The following is a 27,810-nucleotide window of genomic DNA, read 5'->3' as shown; positions in this document are numbered from 1 at the left end:
TGTGAATTAAAGTTTTTTTATTAAATGAAGAAAAGCTTTTAGCAACACCATAAATGGAGGGGTCCAAAAAAATCCAGTCCTGTAAAGTGCAGAATCTCATCCTTCTGAAGAGTGAAATGAGCCTGCACCAATGCCAGGCCCCTCCACACAGTCTCAGCTGTCAATTGGCACGACTTGTTAACAGTTGTCCTTTGTGGCTTACATGTTGAATGTGACGGTTCTGGGTCTTGAGGATGGCTGGAATTGCCAGTGTATTGGTAACAAGTTCAGTGTCCTCTCCTTTCATTGATTATTTTGTTGGCCTGATTATGGGGAGACTGGGCCAGTTAAAATTGGGGATGCAAACACTCATCTTCCCCAGGTGGGGTTGGCTGCTGTCTCCCTGCCTGACTTCACCTTCACCTCCATTCTGAACCCTGCACAATACGGAGCTTGAGCCTGGCTGGAGAATAGGGACTGGGTGGGCTGTGGAAGCCAGCTGCTGATAAAGTTGGAAATTGTGTAATCGTGGCGCAGGTCATTGCGGGGCCTCACTGGGTGTCCTCTCCTTCACTCTCTCTTCTCCTGGGGCTTCTATCAGGTCCATGCCAGACCTTCTTATTCTGCTTTATAAATCCTTTCACATTTCCTGTAGATTTTTTATCTTGTCTCTGTGGTATCCGAGTTCCTTGGATACATCTTCCACTACACTAATGCTCTCTTCAGCAGTGTCTAATCTGCTATTTAACCTACCCACTGAGTTCTATTTCAACAATTATATTTTTCATTTATAGAAGTTCTTTAAAAACCCTGCCTGTCCATGCCTGATAGTCCTTTATTGCTTTCTCCTTGCTGTGATTGCCCTCTTTATTTCTGTGCATACTTCATACATAACCATCCCCTTGCCTGCATTATCTGGCAATTTCATTATCTGCAGTTCTTTGAGGTTTATGACTACTGTTTGGTGTTTTTGTTGACCCCCATTCAGTGAGATCTTCAGTGTGGTTGGTGATCTCTAAGCTCATTGCTTGACCTCATAAACAGCAATACTATAGGTCTAAGTAGCAGAAGCTTTCCTCTAAAGAGTGATTGCTTTGGCTTCTACTGGTATCTGAGAGGGACCATGAGCCTGGGCCCCCTCAGCCTATCTGAGGATTTGGGCTCAGCATGGGAATCCCGGGCTCAGTTTTCCACCTCACCACTGGCCCAAGAGTCAGCAGCCCAGTAGCTGTGGTGCCACTGAATCCACTCTGAGGGCAACTGTATCCTACAGGCTGCACAACCCTTGGCCTAAGCTCACATTTGCAAAGAAATAGGTGCCCACAAGAGCCCTAGACTGGTACTGCTATTTTGGAGGTCCCAGCCAGTTACAGGACCCAAAATAACTCACAATCAGCAGTTAAGCTAGAGCAGATGATAACCATGAAGTGACATCAAAGCAGAGCCTGACCAGGACAGATTTGGATCATGAATGGATGTTAGGACTCATGGCCAGGGGGCTGCTTAGATTTATCTTAGTTATCACAGTAAACTTCCAACAAGATGACCTCACTCAGTTCATTATGGCAGAGTTCTAGGACATGCAACAAAGATACTTGGCCACTCCTACCTGGCAAATAACACGTATCTGTATCCATGGCGCTGCCATGGTGTGATGTAAAATGTTGAGTTATGAATAGTGAGTTCACTTAAATTTTACTGTCTGCCTTCTCTGACTGCAGATTCCAAGGTTCCGTGAGTGAGCACATTTCTCATCCCCTTTCACGCCCCCTCGTGCACCCTGGCCCCTGCTTTGTACACAACATTTAGCCCATCTGTTGATTAAATCTTTTGAAGAACTAGCTCAGGAACCCCCATTCCTGGGAGCTCCTCCCAGTTTCTTCCCTCGCCCCGATCATCTGTGTGCACCTCTCTCCTGGGCTTAGTTCCTTGGAGGTACTTCTGTTACCAGGCTTTGTATTGGGCACTACACAAATGACTTTCCTTGTCTGTCTCGCTCTCTAACCTGTGAAGTCCCTGAGTGCTCATGTCATGCTGGTTTTGTCTCCCAGAACAGTGGCAGGGAGCCTGGACAAGTAAGTGCTTAGGAAACATTTGTTGAAAGTACTTTTTGTTTGTTTGTTTGAGAGAAAGCACCCTAGTGGGGCAGGGGCAGAGGGAGAGAATCCCAAGCAGACTCCATGCTAAGCATGGAGCCCAACACGGGGCTCAATCTCATGACCCTGAGATTATGACCTGAGCCCAATCAGGAGTCAGATGCTCAACCGAGCCAGCCAGGTGCCCCGAAAGTACAAATATCTTGAATCACTGAATTCTACTCCAGAAACCAATACTGCACTGTATGTTAACTAAAACTTAAATTAAAAAAAAAGAAAGTACAAATATCTTAAACTTCCTTTTCTTGTACTGCCGTTATGAGGCTGAGCAGAGTTCTGCAAGCTGCATACTCTGAAATGGTGTGAAAACACAGCAGATCTGTGTTCTCTTCTCCTCTGGCCGAGCCTGTGGTCTCCTCTGTAAGCCATCTGTCACACACTCCCTACATATTTCACACTCTTTGGTGGAGTATATTCTGCTTTTCCATACTCTGTATGGAGGGCTGTGTTAAAACAATTCTGGCTCCAGGAGCTCCTACTTTGATGGAGAGACACAAACACAGAGCTTTGATACAAAATAGAAAGTGACTCCTGCCTTTGAAAAAGTGCTATGGAACTAAGAAAACAACAACAACAACAAAAACCCAAAACAAAGTATGACTGATAGATAAACCTCAAAAACATGAAGCAGAAGGAAAGAAGTCAGACATAAAAAGTATATGTTAAATCAGTCTATTTGCATAAAGTTCTAGAATGAGCAAAACTCTAGTGACAGAAACGAGATCACTGGTTGCCTCTGAGGCTAAGGGGTTTGGCTTGAAGGGGTGATGGAGATAGTTTATTATCTTGATAGCATGGTGGTTCTAAAGGTCAAAACAGGTTATATCTGTCAAATCTCATAAAACCCAGCCCTTAGGATCTGTGCACTTCACCATATGTGAATTATAGGTCAGCAAAGTGTCACGAATGTGAAATTAGTTTCAGTGGACACACGTGTCCTCATCAGATCTCCACCATAAAGCCAGCCTTCCCTCAGACTCCTCCTTCTCTTCTGACTGGTGGGCAGGGGAGCAGCAGACACACCGGGGATTTCCCCATGGGCAAGAACTTAAAGCACCGGCAGCTCCCTCATCCTCCTCATGCAGGTGGGATGAAGTACATGGCCCTGCAGGTGCAGCCAGAGTTTCACGGGCGCTGCGCCCACCACATCCAGGTCAGTTCACCCACGGGAGGCTCAGTCTGCGCCATGGATGCGCTGGTGCTGGATCAGGTGTGAGCTCAGGCGGAAGGCGTGGCCACACTCGGTGCAGCGGAAAGGCTTTTCCCCGGTATGGACCCGCCGGTGCCGGAAGAAGCCCGACAGGGCCCTGAAGGCTCGGCCGCACTCCCCGCACGCGTAGGGCTTCTCCCCGGTGTGGATGCGCCGGTGTTCACTGAGGAAGGAGCTTCGGCTGAAGGCCCGGCCGCACTCTGGACAGGCATATGGCTTCTCGCCTGTGTGCACTCGCCGGTGCTGGAGGAGGTTGGAGCTCTGGCTGAAGGCCTGGCCGCACTCTTGACATTCGTAGGGGCTCTCCCCGTGGTGGGTGCGCTGGTGCCGGGCCACATTGGAGCTGTGGAGGAAGGCCTTCCCACACTCGCTGCACACGTACGGCCTCTCGCCCGTGTGCGTCCTCTGGTGCTTGGCGGCGTCTGACCGCTGACCAAAGGACTTGCCGCACTCAGCACATCCGTACGGCTTCTCCCCCGTGTGAATTCGCTGGTGCCTGACAAGGTTGAAGCTCTGGCTGAAGGCTCTCCCGCACTCCTTGCAGACGTAGGGCTTCTCCCCGTGGTGGATGCGCTGGTGCCGGACCACGTGCGAGCTGTGGATGAAAGCCTTCCCGCAGTCGCTGCACGCGTACGGCTTCTCCCCAGAGTGAATGCTCTGATGCTTCGCCACGTCCGAATAGCATTTGAAGCTCCGGTCACAGGTGCCACACTGATAAGGCCGCCCTTTTCGGGGGCCTCTTCCGCCCACGGCAGAGCGAGCATTCAGGGTGGCATCCAACTGGGACACACTGCTCTCTAGGCTGTTCTGCCCTCTAGGTTTCTCAGAAACAACTGGTACCCGAGGGGCATCTCTGGGCCTGTCTCCAGCCTCCTCATTCCTGCAGCTGTCCAGAAGCCCCAGTGCCCAGGGAGGCCCCTGTAACGGGCCCAGCACTCTCTCCCCATGGTGTGCCCCTTCTTCTTCCAAAGCCTCCTGCTTTGGCGTTGGCTCCGTGCTCTGAGCCCCTCGCTCTGCCACTGAAGCAGCACAGCCAGAAGTCTGGCCGCCGCCTGATGCCTGTGCCAGGGAAGCTGGAAAAGAGGGTCAGAGACGTGTGACCAGAAGCCTAAGGAAGCTCTGACAGCACACAGCTGCACGGGACTGGACGGGCTGGCCGTCTGGGTAACAGCAGAGCTGTGGTACCAGCGTGCAGCACACAGCTGTGCCATTGCTGCCCAGACCGTTGCTGCCCAGCTCTCCCCAGCGCCTGGCACCTGCGGTCCCTCAGCTGGGACTCCAGGGTATTCTGAGCCTCCACCCTCAGGCTCAGGAGGGCAGGAGACAGAAGCCCAGGCTCTGGGTGATCCTGGTTCTGCTGTACGGCCTGGAAGGCAAAGAACACTGGCAGCAAGCCAGCAGAGGTACCAGGAGGCACAGGGTAAGAGTGCCCCGGCGGCACACGTCCTGGTCCCAGCTCACTTCTCCAACCCTGGACTCTCCAAGACAACTCTGTCCTTGACGCCTCCCGACAACCCACCAAACGCAAAGGGCCTCTGGTCCAGGCAAGCAAGAGAATCCTTCCTCAGACAGAAATCAGTGCCAAGAGTAAGCAACAGCCAGCGACCAGCGCCAGCCGGCTGGACTGAGGGGCCTCCCAGGCCTGGCTGCTCGGTGGTGATGCTGCTGGTGGCCCCGGCCCTGCTGGCTCCTGGGCACAGGCACACAGCCATTTAGACAAATGGCTTCAGGGATGTGGTTGCAAAACAGATGCCAGGCAGTTCTTGCCACGTTCACAGGGCCTATGGGGGCACCTGGGAGGTGAGACAAGGACACTTCCTTGCAGGTGGCTTGGTAGGAGGGCAGCCCCAGGGCAAGCCCATCAGCCTCCAGAGTAGCTTTCCAAGGGGTCCATCCCTGCCTCGCTGCACTGGAACACCTCTCAAGAACTGAGCCAGCCCAGGTGATAAAGGCCCCTGTATGGTGGCGGAGGGCGGGGGGGGGGGGGGGAGGCGGGACAAGGCCAGTATTCCCTGGGGCGGGTTAGAGCAGGCAGGCATCCACAGCCACTTTCCATCAATTCCCTAACAAGGCGGCTGTTCAATTGAGCAACTGGAGATGGGGAGAGGCCCCAGGCACAGGGCTAAGAAACAGGAAGCCCTCTAGGGAGGCCCAGTCTGGTCTTGTGGTTTGGCAGACTTAGAGGTTCAAGAAAGCAACTCATAGGCACTGGTTTTGAAGCAAGAATTATTCAGAATTAAAATGGGGGGGGGCACATACACCCTTTCCAGTTCCAGTGGGTCAGGCTTTGGGTCCTGTGAACTGCTTGCTTCCTGAGGCCATCCCAGGCACCAGCAGGCAGCCCTGTGTGTGTGTGTTTGGAGGGGGGGTCCTCTCAGTGATCAGCTCCCAGGGCGCCCTGAGGAGCCCTAAACATGAAGCCCTTATTCTCGACTGGGCACATTTGGCTATGTGGGAAAACATCTTTGCCTGTCACAACTGGGAAGGGTGGTACTGGCATCCTGTGGGTAGAGTCCTGGGATGCTGAATATTCTAGAATGCCCAGGACACTCTTACAATGAGAACTCTTCCATCCCAGAATGTCCAGTGCCAAGGCTGAGAAACCCTGATGGAGGGAAGTCTTCCCAAAAGGTTAGAACTTGGTTTCTAACCAAGAAACTCAGTCTGTGGCAAAGATGCCGGTCTCCCGACTGACATACATGAGACCCATGAGACCCACCACTGGTCTCACGCTCGCCTGCATCCCGCTTTCAGGCCACAGATCCCATGGCATGTGCTCAGGACCAGCAACCAAGGGATGGTGCCCCTTAGTCCCTTTAAAAATGTGTGTTTTGTCGTGACCTGTTTCTCTTCCACCACTCTGTGTGTGTTGACATTTGCTAAAATCATTATTTAGCCCAAAACTGCGGGACTGTGAAGAACCCCAACTGGACCAGATCTGGCCAGGATTAAGGTCAGATGAGGGAGGGAGAGGCAAGTCCGGGACTTGAAGGGTGGCTTCATGGCAGGGCCCTAAGAAGGGATGAGTGTTTGTTCGTGGACTTGGAGTAGCTGAATCACCTGACACAGGGGTTCTCTGACTTCAAGGGAGAACAGGTACAGGTGGGGGGCGGGGGCACGCAGTATGTTCTAGCAGCCACGGCCATACTCCACCCGGGCTCCTGCTGCCGAACATGCCACTCAGAGTATGACGGTGGAAGAGCCTGAGGCAGTGCGTGCGTCCGTGCTGGGGGGAAGGCGGCGTTGTCCTGAGCACTGCTTGTCTCTCACTGTAGCAACAGCAACCATAGTAAGCTGGATGGGAGTCCTCAGCTTCGATAGCCTGCAAGCACGGCCTTAAATCTTCAGAATAGAGTGGGGCCCGGAGCCTGGGAGGGCAGTGGGCGGGAGGCTAGCCAGATTTTCACTCCTCATACTCTTCTGGGTCACCTAGTCTGAGCCCAGGCTAGCCGGGGTTCTGAGAAATAGGGCCAGAATTAATAGTCTCATTCTCAGGAGTCTCCAGGCAGGGGCGGGGGCAGAGAAAGAGACAGGGGTGCAGAGTTTGGCCATGAGAGCAAAGGGATGGAACAGGGAGTGGTGAGGACAGCAGGCAGTAGGGGTGGGAGCCGTGTTAGGCAAAGAAAGGGCAGGGCAGTGCTGCCTGAGCCCAGTGACATCCCCTAGTAGCCAGGCAGGTGGGCTCTGAGAGCCCTCCTAAGCTGTCCCCTCCTCCCTAACCCCACCTGGCTGTCCACCCCTCACCTGTGTGTGTGTCCATCAGGGTAGCCCTCTCCGTGGTGTTCTGGAGACCCAGGCCTGGGGGATCTCCTTGCTGTGCCTTGCAGAAGCACCAGGAGTGGGAACACCTGCTTGAGTAAGAAAGAAGACAAGGGGAGAAAGTGACAGGGAGAGTGGGGGTGAGCTCAGAGCCACTCCTGGGGACTCCACGGGCCTGTGTCTGCCGCTAGAAATCAAAGTCATGACTAAACAGACACCCCAGTAACTAGTGTTCCATAAGGTACCCTCTGGGAATGCTGTCTGGACCATGCTGGCCTCCCTGAGCTCCGCCGCCCCCACAGGCTGAGAGCACAGCTGGGGGTGGCAGCACCTGCTAGCTGCCTGCAGTGGTCTTGCTCCAGGATGAACAAGCCCAGCATCATTGGTCAGTCCTCAAATCTCTGGAGACACATCAAGGGAACCAAAATTTTTCTTGATAATGATAAAGATTTGAATATAAAAATATGAAACCAAAAAAATTAAAAAATTATTTGAGTGGTGCAGTTTTGGATTGAGGAATGATTTTGCTATGCTTAACACCAAAGGTAAAGTCTGACAGATTTAACTACACAAGGAAATTTAGAGTAAAAGAGAAGGAAATGAAAAGAAGAAGAAGCACCACCACCACCACCTGGGGGGGCGGGGTGGTGGTATCGTTATAACATAGATTCACATCCTTAATACATAAAGACCACTATATGTTAACGAGAAAACATGACAAACGTAACAGTCACCAAGTAACCCACAAAAGAACGCTGACGAGTAGCCAGTGTATTTTTTAATAAAAGTTCCTCATTTGTCCCACCTCATTTGCAATTAAGGAAGGTAAAGTAAAAGATCAGTTTTTACTCTTCAGGATGGTAACACCTTCGGGGCAAGGGACCCATCAGCCCGGGCAGCGGGACAACCCGCAGCCTCCAGGCACACCGCGGTCGCACCGGTGGGGGGCCACCCTGACACCGAGCTCGTGGTGCTGGCGGAGAGCCACCTGCACGGACACTGCATCCCCAGCTTGTTGAAGAGCAAGCCTTGGTAACCACGTCATCTCAACTAAAAAACAGGGCCGGTTAAAGTGTGCGAGCCGCGGGGAATGAAGTGACCCCGGCGACCGTCACAGTGACCAGGGGAGGCTGTCCCGAGGCCGTCACACCAGGGTCGGAGGGGGAGGACTGTCCCCAAGGCCATCTCACTGGTCAGGGGTCCCCAGAGCCGTCGCACGGGCTTGGGTGGGAGGCAGGGCTGTCCCGGGGCCGTCACAGCGGTCAGGAGGGCTGTTCCTGGGCTGTCACACCGGGGTCGGGGGAACTGCCCCCATGCCGTCACACTGGTCAGGGGGACACTACCCTGAGGCTGTCACTCCCCACGGCGCACGTGCAGCTCTTTCGAAGCGAGAGCCTCGCATAAGCACGTACCCGCGTCCGGGCCCCAGGTTCCCGCTCCCGCACGGCCCGCAGCAGATCACCACTCACCTGCAGCCCGCTGTTCGCCCGAGGCGCCGCGGTTCCCAGGGCGGCAGGGCGCCACTTCCGGTGACGCTCTAGGCTGCAGGAGGACTATACACCTGCTGCCTGGGCGGCCGCGGCGCGGGCACTTCCGGTGGCGCTCTAGGCCGCGGCAGGGCTGTGCACTCCGCTGCTCCCCGGGTCCTCAACCCCAGCTGGGCGCTCCAGGCGCTCGCTCCGGTCGTGGCATCCTCACGGACCACTCCCGCTCCGGCCCGCCAACCTCCCAGAGCCGCCACCCTCCCAAGTCTTAACTCCCTCGCCTCCAGCCAGGCCCGGGTGGGGTCAGGGGCGGCGGGATGAACGAACGAGTGGACGAAGGCCGTGCAGGTGGACAAAGGTGGGGGCGCCCTGGGGGAGGAGGTGGGCCGAATCCGGGGGGGGGCGGGGGGAGGGATGTGGGGAAACCTCCTTCAGGGACAGGGGCCGCTAGCGTCCGCGGCGGGGAGGGAGCCCCGCAGCTGCCCGCTTCGCGCCTTCCTGGCCGGCCCTGCTGCCGCGCGCACCTCGTGGCTCTCCCTCCTGGCGCGCGGCCCCGGCTCGGCTGCACAGACGCTCCTGCGCCCGGTCTCCCTCACCGCTGGTTTTCAGTGCCCGCCCACCTAGGGGCGCGAGGACCCGGGGGAGGCCCCGCAGGACCAGCCGTGCGGGCTCTAGGCTTCGTGCAGGACCGAAATCACATGCGAGCCGGAGAAGGTGGGAACGGTTTACTGAGTGGTGTAAGTGACGGAGAATAGCAGGCCTAGCATCTGGGAGACTCCGGGGGGAAGTGAGCCCCCTCGTCGCTTGGGGTCCGGGTACTGCTCCTTCGTGAATCCAGGGTAAGGCCCTATCAAAGGCGAGTGTGGGGTGAACAACAGGTGCTATTCCATAAGTCATCAAAGGCAGGGGTTTGATGCCAGCGTCAGCCTAGGTTGGTTTGAAGCTCATTTCCTGGGTCATGGCTGGGATCTGGCTCTTCTCAGGTGTTACCAGATGTTTGGGGCCTGGGACAGAACTCAGAGAATGATTAACTTGCTTCTGGCTTGGAGTGGGAACTGAGCTTTGACTTACTCACAGGCAAAGATGGGTCATGGGCCTGGCAGCAAAACAGCAGAGTAGCCTTTCAAAAATGATGTCCCTTTAGCTTCCCTGCCTTTGTGATCTGTTTGCTTGGCTCAGGAGTCTGGGCACAGCCTAGCCACGTCTGTGTTTGGGTCTCTCCCAGGGTACCAGGAAGGCGTGGGTGGGAGCTGGGGTCTCTCCCGAGGCTCCAAGGGGGAGCATGTGCTCCCAGACTCGCTTGGTTGTTGGCAGGATTCAGTGCCTGAGGGTGGGAGGTGGGAGTTCTCTGGCGTCTCCAGACACATTAGCTGGGGATGCAGGCTTTCCCACAGGCCCTGCATTCTTGGGTTTCTCGATGGAATGGGTGCTCTCGTGTTTCATCGCTGCTGAGAAATCTTTACAGCGTCTGCCACAGGTCTGTGTCGTGGGGCTTGAACGGCATGTCCCCGAGGCACCATACAGTTGTCTTTCCGTGCCCCGGGTGCTTTCCTGTCAATGACTTCTTCTGTGGCTTCTCGTCAGCCTCATTCAGACATGCTTACAGAAACCCCAGAACTCGGAGGGCCCCTTGAAACGTTCACCTGCTCCCTGGCAATGATTCTTTCTACAAGATTCTCCTACAAAAGCCTCTTGCTCTGGTGTCTGCCGTGTGTCCTTAACCCCACACACCAAACAGAAGCACCGGTGATGAGTGACCCCTGATGCTGGGCAGGAAGAGGGGCATCATCACAGCTGGGCTGGGCCATCTGTGGTGGACATGGAGGACGCCGGCAATCCAGAAGCTAGGAACTCCATGCCATCTGCTGTGCCCAGTGCACCCTGACCTTGATCAGCCTGGCGCTGGCCTGCACCCCACCACCTCCAGCACCACCTCTCCAGCTCCCAACTGTGGGACCAGGCGTCATGCCCTGAACATGCCAGGCCTGCTTCAGCCTCCCTCTCAGCCTTCGCTCCTTCTGCTGCCCAGCCTGGAAAGCTGCCCCTGTGCTGTCCACAGCCTTGTTCCCTTTCCTCGTCACTGGACACGGGTCCTACATCTCCAGAGGGAATACTGCAGTGAGGTGTTCACTGTGTCCATCGGCTCGTCACTGGCTACGGATAATTCTGATCACGTAGTCAGAATGTCTGGGTTTTCCACGGTGTGGTTGCTCTTTTCCCTTTGCAACTAGTAAGCCGTCCTTGAGGAGAAAGGCACAGGAACTGATCACACTAAGGAACCGTGAGGACACATGGCAGCTGGAAGCAGGACATGGCTGCTGGAGGGGAGGGAAAGCCCTGCAATGACAGCAGTGGACACAGGCAGAGCTGGGGGCGGTGCTGTGTGCGGTGTTGCACCAGCGTGCCCGAATTTGGTGACTGTCCTGTGGCTTCGTAAGAGAACACCGAGTGTAGGAAGCACACACCAAAGCATCAGGAGACCAAGGGACTTGGTGTTTGCAAACCACCTAAAAAGGGTTGGAAGAAAAGATTTGTATAGATGTAAATAAATTTGAAGAGTACACTTCTGCCACGTGGTGAGAACTGTGACGTCTTTCTATTTGTCTCGTTTCCCAAATTTTCTACAAAATACTTTGCTTATGTAATAGAAAAAATGCGTCTGAGTCCCCTGTCTTGCATGAACTGCTCTGACAACCAGGAGCCAGAAGAGGGCTTTTTCATTGCCAGCTAGAGCGGTGACTCCATCCTGGGCTGCACATTATTTTTCTTTTCCAGCAGGTTCCAGGGCCTGTTGTTTGCTTCTGCTCAGGACCTCTCCCCTTATGCATTCTGGCAAGAGCACACCTTTACTTCTGGGGAGTGTTCCTCTCCCTGTGTTCCCCTAGATCATTTTGGAGCCCAAGGCCACACAGGGCCTTGCAGAGATGAGAGGTGGTAAGGTGACAGGGAGAGCTGGTCACAGCAAGGTTTCGGTCTCCACCAGGACACCTGGATTCCCTGGGTTGCTGAAGCAGCGCTTGACTCTCGGGGCTGCCCCTGGGCCTTCCAAGCCTGTGGGGCCCCAGATGGTGCCGAGCAGTTCCTGTCGCTCACACTGTTGCTTTGGCAGTGGTCCGCCTGCCTTCAAGGGTCCAGGCCCTGGGCCCCCAAGACCTGCCAGGTGCCTGCAGGAGCAGAGGGGCGTCATTTGGGCCAGGCAGGTGCTGAAGGGCTGAGGGCCAAAGTCACACGGACTGGCCTGCAGCCCCAACCGTGCATGTGGTCCGTCCCTCTACTGATGCAGCCTGTCTGTAGCCCCTCACTGTGTCTGTCGCCTCTTCTAGTAGTAAGGACCCTGAGAGAGAAAGAGACTACTTTGCAGAGGAGGAAGTGAGGATTTCCTGAGGAAGGAGCTGGCACCCGGAAAAAGGAAGTGACATACCTCACTGTTTCCGGAGAGTCCTGGCTACTTCTGTGCTGACAGACCAGCACCCAGTCTCTGCGGCCGGAAACCACAGAGCTCCAGTCATTGCCAGTTGGCCAGCTCTGCGTCCACAGATACCGAGTGGCCCCTCCAGCTGGGGTCACAGCTCCGGCGTCTCCTGCCTGTCCAGTCTAACTGGTGGGTCACCAGGCTCACGGGGAGGCTGCTCTTGCCTCTGGGCTCGTGTTCGTGGTTCCTGTCCTCCCCGTGGGCAGCCCCACCAGCCCCTGGGCACCCCCACGGCTTCTGCAGGACCCAGCAGGTCCTTGGCCCGGTGGCCCCAGCCTTGGGAGCTCTGCCCCCCGCCAACACCTGGGGCTCTGTCTCCTCCAGGTTTCCTGCAGGAGTCTCTGCTCCTCGTTCTGGGGTGCGTGCAAATGTCACCAGACTGTGAGCCACCGCGTGGAGAGACTTTGGGCAGCAACATTGTCTCCTTAGAGCCAGTGGTGAGGGAAAAAGGAAGCAAGGACAGATGCCGGAGTAGGAAGGGGTGTGCATTGGGGGGTGTTAGGCAGGGGTTGCGGGGACACGGGAAAGGGCTGGCGATGGGCCCTGGGACCGTCCTCACCCCCATGTGTACATCAGTGCGGCTTTAGCACCAGGAGTCTGGTCTCCTGTTGGTCACGCCTCACCTGGGAGGCTTGGGAGCTGCAGGTGTGGGTCCCTGCGGGGCTGTGGTGAGGAGCACCCGCAAGGTGCAAGTTAGCACGTGTGGCGTTCTGGCGCCCAAACGGCTTCGCGAAGCACGACAGGGAACCGGCCCCCCCGACTGCGCGGCGCCCGCTCTGGGCGCTGGCGGGGCGCCGGGCTCCCTGCACAGGGGCAGCCTGTGTGGGACTGAAAACATGCGCCCTGCCCCGCGTGTTTGCTCTGCCTCTTGCCGTCTCGGCGCCGGTGTGCCGCTGCAGAGTCACTGAGAACTCTGAGCTCTGCTTACTTTTCCGCAAAGGAAACCAGGCCTTCTGATCAAAGGTAACTGCGTGGAGGCCTTTACTTCTTTGCCTCAGGCTGCTGAAAACGGTGTGAATGGAACGGGAGCGGGGAGGTGAGATGTGCGGCCCCCCGGGAGGCCCCGGCTGACAGGTCTGGCCGGACCACCGGAGCTGCGGGCCTCAGGGCAGGGGCCAGTGGGAGGGCGCATGGCCGCACCGCATGCTCAGCCGAGGGGCCAAGGCCCCGTGCAAGACCGAGCTGAGGTCAGCAGGTCTGGCCCCGCCGCCTGCTTTCCCCCAGGGCAGTGCTAGCGCAGCCAGAGGCCCAGATGGCTCCTCCCAGGGCAGTGAAATTGCACGTGGCGCGACCGACCGACAAACACGAGGAGCTCGGACCAAGGGAACGAGTTGACGTCACGATAGAGGTCGAATCAGCAAAACGCAGAAAAGACATGGAAGGAAAGGCATTACGTGGAGGAAGATGCAGGAGAGCAGACGCTGAGGGATCACCCCACAGCCACGAGGACCCGATTCTTCCAGGGGCCGGGGGAGCTTGCAGCGGGGCTGCAGGTGAGGACGCGCCTAGCCAGCACGGGGACCGCTGCCAGTGAGGGGCCCCAGGCATGCCCACCCCGGCCTCTGCCCCCCGCAATCGGAGATGGCATGTGGGCTGAGAGAGGGCTTGAGGGGAGACACCCCGGTGGCCCTCCAGTGGAAAATGCCAGTTCAGCGGGTGTGGGGTGCGGAGTCGCAGCACAGTGAGACCCAGAGGCTGCCCAGGCTGGTCTCAACCCGCAGCGTGCGGTGGAATCTAGCAGAACCGGCCGAGGGCCTGCTCCTGCTGAGCTGGACGATGGGGATGCACACGCGGACCCCGCATCATAGTGCCTGCCCCTGGGGTGCTCCCAGAGGAGAAGGGAGACACTCAGAGGCTCGGCGGTGCGGGATGGCAGGTGCCCAGCGTGCCGACGGCTGCCTCAGCATCCGAGGCAGGAGCCGCCGACTCTGTTGGGACAGCGGCCGCGGGCACTGCCCGAGCGGCTTCTGAAGTGTGAGCAGGAGGGTGGGAGGGGCTCTGCGGCCAAAGACAGCGGGGAACCAGGGGGCCAGGAGCCCGGCTGCACTGACCACCCTGGAGCTGCCAGTGGGTTCTAGCTAAGAAACAACCTCGAGAAGCAAAAATGGGGTCAAACAAGTGTTCATGTTGAGAAGCTATTTAGAATTTTTAAAGTCCTCTTCGAAGCACAAGTTAGAACAGTTTACTAGGATTTCATTGTACATTGTTAATTTCTTGGTAATTCTTGTGAAAAAGGAAAATGCACTGGATTACTTAATGTTTATTCCCGTAAGACAAAAAGGTATTATCAGAAGTAAAAACGTTAGAAGCAACAGGAAGTTGAATTCACACAACAGAAAGCCAAGTCAGGGAGGTGGAAGGTGGGTCTACGGGAGCCTCACAGAGTGAAGTGGAAGACAACAGTTGGAAGAAGACGAGAAGATGTGAAAGGCAGAGGAAGACAAGCAGGATGCTTCCCGATGGCTCTTCTGCAGAAGATGACCAGTCCTTCGATTATGGAAAGGAGTAAAGCTGTCCGTCAGGAGCACAGAAGGGCGGGCCGCGGCACACAGGGCCATACGGGCGAGCCTCAGAAACACTCTGCTGAACGCAGAAGTCAGGCACAAAGCACTGCATAGGTCACGGTTCCACGTATCTGAAGTTAAGGCTCCAACAGTGGTCACCTTGGAAGTACTGACTGGGGGGGGGGGCGGTTCTGGAAAGTTCTATGTCTTGAACTGGGTGGCTTTACAGGAGAGGAAACATATGTAAAAAGTCAAGCAGGACACTTAAGATGTGGGAGTTTTAAATATGTTAAATTATAACCGAATAAAAAAATTAAAAATATTAACCACTCCATCCCAGGAAAAATCAATATACAGTGTCCCACAGCAGCCATGTATAGTGGTGAAGCTATTCAAGTTCAGGGGCAAGAAAAGAGTGATGAGGCCCCACAGTGCCAACATGGGACAGACTCAGGAGAGACCTGCAAGGGAAAACCCCAAACCACAAACACACACCCCAAGAATTTTAGATACCTGAGCTGCTCTTCAAGTGTAAGGACCATGGAGAGTGTTCTAGAGCTTTCAGAGACGGAAGAAATGCAGCCCGCTCCATCACGGTGGTGCCCTCTCCCAGGCAGGAGCTGGTAGAGGGGTGCTGCTTGGGTGGACAAGTGGATTGGGGTCCCGGGAAGCAATCTGCCTTGTGCCTGCAGGTCACTAAATCTGTTCCCAGGTTTGGCTCACTGTCCACCATTCTCTGGCAGGTTGCTGCCCTGTGAACCAGGGGGTGCTCATCCCATGGGGCAGCCTGAGGGTCAGGTGCACTGAGAAGGACAGTGGCCTTGCAGTGGTGCTGCATACAGAATGCAGGGTGGCTGGACAGGAAGCCCTGAACCTGGGGTCAGGAACACCGTCAGATGCTGTCACTGGGAGGTACTAGCTGCATAATTTGGACAAATGAGTTCACCTGCTTGAGACCTAAGAAAGGGCTGCAAGTCCACCGGCACATGTGGACACCTGTCCCCTCCTAGCTCCCCTGGGCTGTGTAGCTCGTCCACGGGAGAGACCACAGCTTTCCATCTGGGCACCTGGGGCCTGGCACACAGTGCCGAGCAAGTGGATGGTGCGTCCACCAGTGGTTACAGCAAACTGTGTGTGGGTGGGGGGATCGGTCTGAGGGTACCAAGTCTGCGTTCACACTGAGGCTGTGGTTAAGTCTTCTCCGCCTTGGTTTCCTGCCTCTAAGTCAGGGGTGCTGGGGCGCCGCTCCCGGCAAGCCTGAGCCCTGCGGGACAGGAATGTTATTTTAGGGCGCGGTTAAGCACGGAGTCCACTGTTTAAACAGCGGCAACAGTCAGCCCCAGAGCGTGGACGGTGGCTGAGAATGCCAACACCCCCTGCAGCCGCCGAGTGAGTTCTTTCGGGGCGGGGGCGTGCTCCATTCTCCCCCCACTTTCCAAACTGTCTTTAAAGAGCGCGACTGCCTCTCCCCGTGAAACTAAGAGTCTGTTAAAATCTGTTCTCCTTCAAGACCGGGCTTCAGTTTCTGCTCAGATGCGGGGTCCGAGGGACGACGACTGGGGCGGGAGAGGGCAGCGCGCCGTCCCCGGAGCCCAGGCTGCGCAGCGAGGGCCTGGCCCCTCAGAGGGCGCCGCGGACGCTGCGGACCGGGGCCCACGGGCGGCTCTGCGCCGACACCCGCCGGGCGGGCGCTCTCCCAGGGGCCGCCGCCTGCGGAGTTTCGAGACCGGGAACCGGCCCGCGCTGCAGCTGCGCCGGCTCCCTCCGCGGCTCCCTCCCGCAGCTCCAGCCGGGCGGACTCCGGCCGTACCGGGCGGGGCGGCGACGGCAGGTCGGAAGGCCCGAGGAGGTCGCGGAACCTGTCTTCGCGGAGCCGTAGGCGCGCGGCCCGCCCACAGGAAGTCCCGCCCCGCAGCGCCGGCACTTCCGGGCGCTCTAGGAAGCTCGGAGGACTCGCCCCAGGGGCCCACGCGGGGGCGCGGGAGAGTCTGAGAGCGGGTCCTGGAGCTGTCCGAGGTGCGGGGTTGCGCGGGCGGTGGGCATGAGATCTTTGGGGGCATGAGATCTGAGAAGTGCATGTAGGGCCCTGAAGGCCGTAGGAAGGGCTTTGGGAAGCAAGCGAGGGACCTACCCAGTGTCTGACTCGAGAAGACCCCCTGGTCTGTGGGTGGTTGGAGTGGTCCAGGGGAGGAATGGCGGAGGGCAGCGGGAAGGCCCGCGGAGGCTGCGCATCGCTGCAGCCTGGACTCGGACTGGGGCGAGGGCATCGCCGTCCACCGCTACGGCAAGTCCAAGAACGCTGCGGCCGGCCGAAGGCGCCGAGTGCTTAGGAAAGAGCCCGAGGCTGGGACAGCTGGGCGCGCCAGAGCTGTCCGTCCGGCAGTTCCAGGGCCTGGCCAGGTGGTGGCTGAGTTGAACCTGCCTGCGCAGGTGCTCCTCCTTTGAGGGCGGGTGAGACCAGAGGTTCCCATCCTGGAGCGCTGTCACTGTCACTGGGGGTGTTGGAAATAAACCAGAGCCCCTGATTTAGCCCGGGCCTACTTCATCTGTCTCCCCGGGATGGGGCCTGGGAAGCTGTGTTGTCCAGCAGGCTCCCCAGGTGATGTGACCATGTGGCCCCTCAGTGGGTGCTCACACCCCGCGAAATAAGATCCTAGAAAATGCAAGGTAAGGGGACTTACAGGAGGCCAGAGCCTCCTACGAATTCGGTGAGCCCAGCATGAGACCTCCCACGCCAAGACAGGGGTGTATGGAGCCTCTCCAAGGAGGTCCAGCTTGACCAACAGGGAGGGCAAGGCTGGGAAAAATGGTTGAAATGTATCCACTGTCTGAAAAGACTGCGTAGAGAAGCCGCCTCTCTTGGACTTCTTGGTGGGGCCTGTAGCAGCGACAGGAGACGCTCTCTGCCTGTTGCAAGGGAGGGTAGCTGGGCTCAGCGTGTGGGGGAGGCACACAGGCCTCTGGAGGGAGCGCCCTGGCTGTGGCGTTGGCGGAACAGGAGGGAAGGAGAGCTTCACCTCCTGCTGCTTCCCTGGTGGCAGTGCTGGTGTCTGGGGGCACGAGATCCTTGCCTGAAGGCTTTGCTGTGGCCCCCTGCGGGGTGGGTACGGGCTGTCTGGCTGGTATTCCTCAGATGCTGAAAGTGTTCAGCGATGGTTCCATCCTGCATGAGGACAGCGACGAGGTTCTCTAGTGCAGACTACGGATGCCCGTCCGCGAGCCCTGCGTCCACGGTCCCGTCTCTGACTCCGCTGTGAGCCAGCACCCTTCTCCACATTCACTACATTCAGAGGCTCTCTCTCCTTGTGAACTCTGATCCCCGACAGCCGGACCCTCTGCCAAAGGCCTCGCCGTGTCTCGTCCATTCATTGGCTTCTTTCCGGTGTGAACTCTCTGATGTGGAACGTAGCCTGAGCTAGCGCTGAACGCCTCGCGCGTTCCCGACGTTCCTGAGGTCTTCGCCCCCCAAACTCTCCGGCGCGTTGTTGCATCTGACGGTCCGTCCCCTTCGGGTGCGTGTACAGGTGTCTCTGTACTGAGAAGTCTCTGGTGCTTCCTAACACCTGAGCTCCAGCCCGTGCCCCGCCCCGGCCACCACATCCACCTTGTCTCTCGAGCGCACTACGTTTCCAGCTCTGACTGGGGGCCGGTCCGCACCTGTGGCCCCATGTCTGAGGCTCTCGGACGCTGGCTGCATGTGGGTGAGGACTTCCTGCAAAATCTCGCTTGAGGCCATCTGTCTGAGCACTGACTAAATTCTGGCCTTTAGCATTTATCTTCTGAATAACACTCAAATGCAAGTGGCACCAGACATCAAATTTTGTCCCTCACCACCCGCGCTCCCGGGCCGGCCTCCCTCCCGCCTGGCTCTGCAGACCCCGCTTCCCAGGCCGGTGCCGCCATGCGAGGCTCCGCCGCTAGGGGCGCCAGACGGAGCGGGCGGCGCAGCGGGGAGGGAGGGACGTGCTCCTTCCTCTGCGCTTCCAGCCTGGCGGCCCCGCGGGACTCTCCTCTCCGCCGCTGTCCACCCCGCTGCCGGTTTTTTCAGTGCAAAGCTTCGTCGCGCAGGGTGTGTGTCCAGCCCGTCCCTCCCCCAGCCCCGAGAACCCCCGCCCGGATTCGCCCCTCCGCTGGGTCCGGGTCCAGCTCAGAGATCCCAGTCAGAGACATTCCTACACAGGCATCTCTGGGAAGAGCAGTTTGCCTGGTTTTCACTAGCGTCGGAGAAACGCTGCCAGATCTGGTTTAGACGACGACCTTGGGTTTACAAGATAAAGCCGAGGGGATCCGATCACTGATGCACTTGGGTGACTCCTAGTGACTGTTGAGTCGTGCAGCAGACGCACAGACCCACACCCAGCTGCACCAAGGGCGCGGCTGGATGAGACTTGGTGCGCGGACCGCCATCTCCGAGGTGGGGACCGCCAGCACAGCGCAGGTGCCCAAGCAAGGTTTACTGCGGGCGTCTGGGTGGCTCAGTCTGTTAAGCATCTGACTTCCGCTCAGGTCATGATCTGGGGGTCCTGGGATGGAGTCCCGCAGCAGGCTTCCTGCTCAGTGGGGAGTCTGCTTCTCCCTCTGCCTCTGTCCTTCCCCCTGCTTGTGCGTTCTCTCTCTCTTCTCTGAAATAAATAAACAAAATTTTAAAAAGAGAGAGAGGGAGGTTTACTGGAGTGAATGCATAAATGTTATGAATTTTCATGGCAAAGGATGTAATTATTTTCCAGATGGTGGCTGTGTGGGTTAGGGCTCCTACTTGTTACCTTCTGACTCTGGCCCGTGCTGTGCTTGTTCCCCACACGATCTCAGCGTTCACACGAACCTTGTGGTACGGAGTCACATGCAGGATACCAGTGCAGCTCAAAGACCGGGTGTACCTTGCCCAAGATGGCACAGAAGGCCTCCCGAGTAGCCTGGGTGTCCTTAGAAGCTGGATGCTGGGAGCTAGCTACCCACCTGCTTAGGGGCACAGGGCGCACAGCAGGTGCTCCCCCCTCTGGGCTCGCTATTGTTCATCTAGGGTCTCGAAGCCTGAAACCCGGGGGTAGTGCAATACGGAATGTTGCGTATCAACGGAAAAAGACAAGTGTGTGAACACTTACAGTTCAGTCTGCGCACCCGGGCAAGCTGCCCGGGGAAGGTGGTGTGATTGAGAGGCTGAGAGCCATCTCTGAGCCCAGCTTCTTGGTCCCAGCCCCTGGCCCAGGGATGGATGGTGAATGGCTCGAGCCCCCCACAGAACCCAGCAGAGCCCTTCCCGGGGATGTGTCCAAGCTGCTGGGGCCCGAGAAGAGCCCTTGCCCCTCTTGTGGCTAAGAGAAGGAGGTGGACCTGCGGCTGCTTTGCGCTCTGCTCTGTCACGGTGACAGCCTATCTGTAGCGGCAGGAATTAGGCCAACCCTATGGCATTAAGTACAGTTCTTATCTTTGCTGTGGTGGTTGGCTGTATGTGTCAACTTGACTAAGCCATGGGTGCTTAGATATTTGGTCAAACATTATTCTGGGTTTGTCTGTAAAGCTGTTTCTGGATGAGATGAACATTTCAATTAGCAGAGTGGGTGAAACGGGCCGCTCTCTCCTCTGTGGGTGGGCCCCATTCAATCAGTTAAGGGGCTCAATAGAACAATAGAACAAAAGGGCCCAGTCGGCCCACCCAGTCCTTGTAGACAGGTGCATGGGGCACTGGCGTCTGTGGGACAGTCTAGGGCGGTGTGCAGGACCTCCAGTCTCTGCTCTTGGTGGCTGCCTACCAGGTCTAGTTGTGATGCTGGCATCCCAGGGTGGCCTCTGCACAGAGGTGGCAGGATGACCCTTCCAGAGCATGGGCTGCTGCCTCCGACCCCCGCGAAGCCCTAGGGGCTGTGCGTGCGGGCTCCTGGAGCACCAAGGCCCCACATTACCCTCGCGGTATTAGGGGGAGCAAAGAGTGGGCAGAAGGCAGCTTTCCCTCCTCTTTCAGGCTACAGCGCACCAGCAAAGGTGACTAAGGAGGTGCCTTGAGCCCTGAAGCTGATGCAGAGACTGCCTGACTTCTCCTTTCCCTTACAGCTGCTCTCACCGAGTGGGGGCACATGGCAAGGGAGTCTAAAGTGCTCGGTGGCCACGAGGCCGTGGGAGTGTGGCCCAGAGAGGTGAGGCAGCCCAGCTACAGGGCCCTCGGGCTTGGAACTGGGGAGGTAAGGCTCTGAGTTGCAGCCAGGGGACGGGCTGGGCAGCTGCTCAATGTGGGTAGGGGTTGGTCCGAAGTATTCAGGAGGGAGCAGGTGGGACAGGGGAAGTGCACACTCCCCCACCCAGCTGAGCTCTCCTGTCCCTCGGGCTGGAAGCCTGACAGCTACAGGAAAGGTCTGAGGAGGGCCAAAGCCAAGGCCTGGCCACAGCCGCAGAGGTCTCTGCCTATCAGGAGGCGAACACCCTGCGCCCCCCTCTCCTGGGGGCTGGAGGCAGCTGTGAAGCCTGGGACACTTGGCGTATGGCTCAGGGTAATGGACAGGAGGCACTCGCCTCGGGCAGCCACCACCGGACCTCGCCCGCCCCACTGCGGCTCTCTGCCCCCAGAAACACCTGGCTATGGGTCCAGGTTAAGTCAGGAGGCCTCCGGACCTCAGGCCCTGGGGGGACCACACGCCAGCCACTCCTCTCCAGAGACAGGCAGGAGTGACTCCCATTTCCATCAGTTAAAAAGAATTTATTTGGGCCACTGGGCGTGCGGGGCTGGCTGTGCGGCTCAGGAAGAGGGGGAAGCAGGAGCCCTCCCTCTGCAACCTCCTCCTGGTCCCCCGCTACTCCCGGTAGTGGACCCTCTGGTGCTGGATGAGCTGGGAGCTCTGGCCGAAGGCCTTGCCGCAGGCGCCGCAGGCAAAGGGCTTCTCGCCCGTGTGGGTCCGCAGGTGGCGGAAGAAGTGCGAGCGGCCGCGGAAGGCCTTCCCGCACTCGCCGCACTCGTAAGGCTTCTCGCCGGTGTGGATGCGCTGGTGCTCGATGAGCACGGAGCTCCAGATGAAGGCCTTGCCGCACTGGCTGCAGGCGTACGGCTTCTCGCCGGTGTGCAGCCGCTGGTGCCGCACCAGGTTGGAGCTCTGGCTGAACGCCTGGCCGCACTCGCCGCACTTGTAGGGCTTCTCGCCGTTGTGGGTGCGCAGGTGCTGCGTGAAGTGCGAGCTGTGGCTGAAGGCGCGGCCGCACTGGCCGCACTCGTACGGCTTCTCGCCCGTGTGCACGCGGTGGTGCTGGATGAAGCCCGACCAGCCGCGGAAGCGCTTCCCGCACTCGTGGCACGCGTACGGCTTCTCGCCCGTGTGGATGCGCTGGTGCTTCAGCAGCAGGGACTTGTACTTGAAGCTCTTGCCGCACGCCTCACAGCGGTGCGGCTTCCCGCCCCGCTGGCCCCCCGGCCCCGCCCCTCGGCCGCCCTCCGGCTCGCCGGCCCGCCCGGGCTCCCCCGCCGTCCCCGAGGCTCCCTGGGGCAGCAGCGTCATGCGCCAGGGGCCCCTCTTCTGGGAGCAGGGCGCGGTCCCTGGCGGCTGGCCCGTGGGCCGCTCCAAGCTGGACTCCTGCCCGAACCGGTCCGCACACTTGGGTCTACGGGGAAGGCTCCTCAGAAGGGTCCTCAGTGCCCCCCCGGCCTGGTCCACCTCGTCCTCGGGATGGCGCGGGCGGGGAGATGACGGAGGCTGCTCCGGCTCTGCCTCCGAGTCTGAAACGAGACAGGGAGGGCAGGTGGCACCCGCGCGGGCATCGGCCTCCCCCTCCGTGCCAGCAGAGGGGACCAGCAGGGGGCGCCGCGGTGCTGGGGGCCGGGGTGAGGGCGGACCGAGGTGGACAACGCCCCCCCCCAGACTTAGCCCCAGAGGCGAGCGGCAAAGCACCCTGCTCCAAAGGGTGCTGCCCAGGCTCCCCGCAGGGGTGCGGCCCCTCCCCTGACGCTCTGCAGGCCCGGGCCACTCCAGGAACTCCACAACCGTCTCCTGGTCTCGTCCCCCTGCTGCCCCGGGGATCTCCTGGCACTGTGGCAGGGAGGGTCTGCTCCAGGGAGGACCTCCTGGGGGGCGCAGAGACCCCAAAGGGGGCATCCCGAGGGCTTCCACGGGGGGGGGGGGGGCAAGGGGCTGAGGACCTGAATTAGTGCAGCCCAGCCAGGCTGTGGGGAGAAGGGGATGGGGACCAGAGCTTAATTTAAGGGACTCGTGGAGGCCCAGGGCACTACGTGGGGAAGGGGGACCCAGGATGACCCCCTGGCTGCTGGCCTGGGCGGGGAGTGCTGCTGTGTGGGAGATGCCGACTGGCGACAGCCCTGGGCTCGGGAAAGAGGTGTGGGCTGCACTCACAGCTTGGGGAAATGTCAGTGACAGACGGGAACTGAACGGGGCAGGGCCATCGAGGACAGAAGCCAGCACTAAGGCAGGGCCGGTGCCCGAGGCGGTGGGCGCTGCAGAGCGCCTGGCACGTGGCAGCCATGGTGAGTGCCCTCGGCAGGGACGGGATGAAGGTTCTGCTCGCTCACCTGGCCGGCAGGTGTCTCTGCCAATCTGGACCTCCTCCACATCTCGGAGATCCAGGCCGGACAGCTCCTCCTCCTGCAGTGGCTGGGTGAGCGCCTCAGGGCCGCTGCCAGTGGAGTCTGGGGGCACAGGGGGTGGGGGCTCATCTCCCCCTCCTCTCCAACCTAGCCCAGGCCTCGCTTGGCTGCTCCTCACGCAACACGCCTCCTTGCCCTCCTGGTGGCCCCGTGACAGTCCTTCCCTGAGAGGGAGGGGCCCCAAGGCACTGCTTGGCTGCTCCGGAGGGGGGGGGCGGTCCTGGGAACATGGGCCTTTCTGGGCTGCAACCTCCACACATTCCCTTCCCCCATCACTCCCCACCACCTCTGAAGGCCCTGGCCGGGGCCCCAACACTGGGCACTCCTGGGGAGGCTGTGACCCTGAACCTGCCATGCCGGCGTGGAGGCCCCCAGGCCTGGGGCTCTCATGGACACCACACTGTGGGGGCCGGCCTTCCAGAGGAGGGAGAGCTGGGGCCAGAAGGGCGGGGGGCTTTCCTGGCTGGAAGGGGCGCTCCTTGTTTGTAAAATGGCACAGAGTCCATGCTTGGATGTGGACACGGGGAGGAGTGAGTTGGGGTGGGGTCAGAGTTCAGGTCTTGGGTGCCGAAGCCACGCACCCTATCTGGAAGGCCTGCTCCTGGCTGGGGGATGGCGCTGCCCTGGCCCCACAGCTCCTCCCCACCTCCGGGCAGCTGGTACCTGCCCACCCTGGGGCTGCTCGTCCTTCTCTGTCACCTGCTCCTGCCCACAGGCTGCCCCTCCTACCACAGGGCTCCAGACCACACCTTCCAGAACGAGTTCTGGAAGCACAAGTCCTGGCAGGCACAGCCTTGTGCCGGGCCCCTTGGCCAGCCCAGCACAGCCCTGGCTCCCAATGTCTGTCCTGTTCCAGACCCCACCTGCCTAACTCCCTGCTCTGGAGGCTCGGGGAGGAGTGGATGCCAGCTCTTTGCTGCATGACCTCACCAGCTTCCCCCCCACCCCCAGGGACCAGGCCGAGTGCGTGGTGCCCATGCTGCTCCCCTTGCCCGCTAGAGCTGACAAATACCCCCCCCCAGCATTGTGCCCAGTCACAGAGATTTAAAAACTGGCTCTTTGCGTGAGGTGATGTGGGAGACTGGTGGGATCCAGCCCTGGGGTGGTCATGAGGGACCCCAGGTTTCGCAGGGCAGACCACACCCCTAACACTCTCTGTGGCCCACCTCACCCACTCTTGTCTGGGAGTTGGGAGGCTAGGGCTCCAGAAGTCCTGGCCTCACTGGCTGGAGGACCCTGGGCAGATTCCTGAGATGCTGGGGTATTTCCTCTGAGGGCACGTGTGGACCCCAGGGCACAGAGGAACTCACCAGCAAAGGCGATGAGGTCCAGAGACTGCGAGGAGCAGCTTCTGCCCTGGACAGCACCTTGGTCACGGGGCCCAGCTCTCCCTGCTGGGCTGGTCTCCATGAGGAGGGGTGGAAGGCATCCCCTGTCCTCCCTCTGGCCCCTTGGACCTCCCTGGGCTCCGTCACCCTCCAGCCACACCTCCTCCTTCAGAGCCTGCCAGAGGCCCCACCCCCTCTTCTTTAAGGTCCATCTTGGTTGTTTTCCTTGCGGGCAGCCCCCCCCACACACACTCTGTTTCTGAAAAGTACAGAGAGTGCCGAAGCTGTTGGCGGCAGCCCACGCTGTCCCTCACTGGGCAGGGCCCCTGGGCACTTGAGGGCACATGGCTGCAACTCGGGGGACCGAGCCCGGCCTTCAGGCTCTTGCTGGATCAGGGGCAGCCCCACTCTGCGTGGGCTGGAGGACCCGCACCCTGGGGGCCAGTCTTCTCGTCCAGCAGACCTGGCTGGGTCAGCATGTCTTCCAGGACAGCCCCTCCCCGGTCCTATGTCCTGCCAGTTAAGAACCACAAGCCACGGCTTGCTGGGCCCGGTGGGGGGAGGCAGGGTTGATGGCCCCGGGCTTGAGTCAGACTGACGTGTTCTGAATCCTACTGGCCTCCACTGGCTCACGTCTGGGCTTCCACATCCCTGTCAGAAACATGGGGACAGGAGGTCCTACCTTGCCAGGCTGTTGTGAAGGGTGGCATGAGAAACTGGAGGTGAAGAGTGGGCCCCAGAATCCTGACTGCATGGGGTCAGGGGGCACAGCCATGGGGAGGGTCTGGGAGAGGCCCTGAAACCTGCAGGGAGAGGCAGCTGTGCCGCAGAGTGTGTGCTCCTTCCCGGCAGCACCCAGCAACACCCCTCCCACCCCCAGCCTGGCCACCGCAGGGACGGGCAGGAGGCCGGGAGCAACCCCTGAGCCAGGTGCAGCCCAGGGCATGGCTACGAGCTGCTCCCGTTCTGAGCTGAACTGAGCTGGGAGAGAATCCCATGTTCCCTAGCTCCGTGTGACCTCTGTGGGCCTCACCGTCCTCATCTGTTCATGCCCCCAAGGGTGGTCACTGGGCTTTAAGACAGCCCGCGCAGCGCCCTCAGCACGGAGCTGGCACCTCTCCACCGTCATCACGTCACTCCCTGTATTGCCGGACTCGCCAGAGAGCCCCGGATGCAGAGCAAGGCCCTCCCCGACCCCAGGCTCAGGGCCAGCTCTTCAGGACACAGGTGGGATGAAGCATGCCCAGGCCCTCAACCTGGCAGTCATCGGCTCATTTGGGTCCTCAACTGCGAGGAGTGAGGCCAGGCCTCCTGTGGCACGTGGGGCACGGACAAAGCCCCTGGGACTTCCTGATGGCTGAGTGTGAGCAGGACCCAGGGGCACCCCATGTCATGGGGCTTGGACATCTTCTCCGCCCCCAATGCCCCGTCAGTCACTGGCTACTTCTATCCTTTGACAGCCTGAGACCCTGCCAGGAAGGTGGGACAGGCTGGCAGCTCCATCCCTGCAGGTCCCGGGGGGACCCCAACCCAAACCAGCCTGCCCAGAACTCCAGATGCTGTTTTCTTGGGGTGGCAGCAAAGGCCCATAAAAGTAGATGGGAGGACACAGGGACCTACCACTGAGGCTGCTCTTCCCCAATCCCCCAAAACACAGTCCCGGGGGACTATGGGGGCCATCGCTCACAAGGCCCAGTCTCCGGCCTTAACCACTGCTGCCCATCCCGACCCAAGTGTGAAGGTGCGGGAGCCCCAGCAGCCAGTGAGCACCCAGTGAGCTGCCTTGTTTCCAGCCTGCAATGCCAGTGGTGTGGGGTGGGCAAATGGTGCAGGGAGGCGGAGGGAGCACAGCGCAGGGTGAGTACCGTGTTGATGACCTTGGAGGTGAAGCCGGGCCTCGCGGTGGTGGGTTCCAGGTGTCCCTGGTGATGCAAGATTGACAGGGGACGGGACACGAGGGGGCTCCTGACCATACCCCAGGGTCGCCATCTTCCCCAAGGCCTGCTGAAGGTATGCACACCTGGGACCTGGGGAAATGAAAACCATGGCAGGATGAGGGGGGTCAGAGGGAAGAGTGAAGAAGAGGAAGAGGGGGTCAATGCCAGCTGCCCGTCAGCCACAGGGAAGCTGGGGGCTCCACAGAGGGAGAGGAACAGGGATGCCAGGACGTGCCATGTGGGGCCTGGGGTGAGAGCAACTGGGCTCCTGGGATGTTTATCCTGCCATGTGAACAGCACCAGCATTCCCGCAGGGACCAGGCCCAAGCACCGGTCTGGATGGTTCTCCCCACCCAGAGCCTAAAGCACGCACGGTCTCCCTGAAAAACTGCCCACAGCACAGCCGGGGGCTGCTGGCCCTGGAGAAGGGCGAGAAATTGAACGCTGCCTGCCGGAGCATGAACGTTCTAGCTCGAATCTTAACGCGACAATTCCTGAGAGGAACACTGCCTTCCTCAGACCCTGCGGAGCCCCGAGGGCTGCGGGCTGGAAACCACAGGGTGGCCCACAGTGCTCTGAGCCTCCTCTGGGATCGAAGGTACTTGGCTTTAATTCGGTTTGCAATAACGGTTTGGTCCAGTGTGAGAAGGGTTTTTCTTTCGCACTGTGGTGAAGCAGGATTCCTTATGAGGGTGTGAAGAGGGCACAGGAAGAAGTTCATTAAGCAATGGCTGCTTCAAGGAGGTGGGGAGGCAGCCCCCACACGGCTCCTCGCCAGCGCCTGGGCCCTCTCAGCAGACCGCATTCCCTAAAGATGGAAGGGTCACGGGCACTCAAGAGAAGTGGACACAGGGGGACACGGGTAGGGCGACAGTCATGACATCTGGGTGCGGGCCCTCAGCCTCCTAAGTCTCAGCTCAAGTCACTGAGTTGGCTTCCCGGACTTAGCAGGGAAGGGGCACGCCCCCCACCCTGGCTGTCCGCGCGGGGGTGGCGCTCGCACAGGGCCGCCTGCACGAGCTCCGAGCGCAGGTTCCACGCCCACACTGCTGCGAACGGCGGCAGGAGGAAGGGACACTGACGCCACGGCCAGGAGCAGACCTTCCCGCCCCCTCTGCTCCCGGCCTGGAGCCTGAGCCCCGCGGGGAAGGGCCCGATCTCGGGGCGCTGGGCGGCAGGGCGGAGCCTGCCCGGCCGAGTCCGGCGCTCACGCCCCCGGCCGCGGACTTTTCTGAGCCTCCGCGTCCCACCTGCAAAGTGGGCACAGCGCCGGCTCCGTCCCCGCGGTTCCGGGGGCGTGGGGAGGCGCCCCGCACACGGACCCCCGCGCTCGTCGGGGGCCGGTGCGCCCTCTGCGGCCCGCCACCCCGCGGAGGCCTCCTCTGCGCCCCGGAGCGACGGGG

The 27,810-nt window shown here is 59.5% G+C and overlaps 1 protein-coding gene and 1 non-coding gene across 2 annotated transcripts; both read right to left on the bottom strand.

Moving 5' to 3' along the window:
• Positions 1–27,810, bottom strand: GLI4 (GLI family zinc finger 4). The gene is made up of 5 exons (XM_057308010.1): positions 27,658–27,810; positions 26,336–26,497; positions 23,068–23,184; positions 21,351–22,260; positions 1–4,084 (listed from the first exon to the last, which is right to left on the bottom strand). The coding sequence occupies exons 2-5, from the start codon at positions 26,457–26,459 to the stop codon at positions 3,310–3,312; spliced, it is 1,926 nt and encodes a 641-aa protein (XP_057163993.1). The 5' UTR covers positions 26,460–26,497; positions 27,658–27,810; the 3' UTR covers positions 1–3,309.
• On the bottom strand, positions 4,338–8,639 carry LOC113247662 (uncharacterized). Its single transcript, XR_008957848.1, has 4 exons — positions 8,574–8,639; positions 7,090–7,193; positions 6,406–6,802; positions 4,338–4,418 (listed from the first exon to the last, which is right to left on the bottom strand). It is a non-coding gene; the product is annotated as an uncharacterized LOC113247662 (transcript).

Source organism: Ursus arctos, unplaced genomic scaffold (assembly GCF_023065955.2).
Source record: "Ursus arctos isolate Adak ecotype North America unplaced genomic scaffold, UrsArc2.0 scaffold_6, whole genome shotgun sequence".
Taxonomy (NCBI): domain Eukaryota; kingdom Metazoa; phylum Chordata; class Mammalia; order Carnivora; family Ursidae; genus Ursus; species Ursus arctos.
Note: the sequence above shows the minus strand (reverse complement) of the source record. Positions and strands in the feature narration are given on the sequence as shown.

Bases quoted from the DNA above. Each gene is read 5' to 3' on its own strand.
- GLI4 (XM_057308010.1), bottom strand. From the start codon at position 26,459: ATGGCGACCCTGGGGTATGGTCAGGAGCCCCCTCGTGTCCCGTCCCCT. The intron at 23,185-26,335 runs GTACTCACCCTG...CTGTGCCCCCAG, and splicing joins CCTCCAAGGTCATCAACACG to ACTCCACTGGCAGCGGCCCT. The intron at 22,261-23,067 runs GTGAGCGAGCAG...GTCTCGTTTCAG, and splicing joins CAGAGACACCTGCCGGCCAG to ACTCGGAGGCAGAGCCGGAG.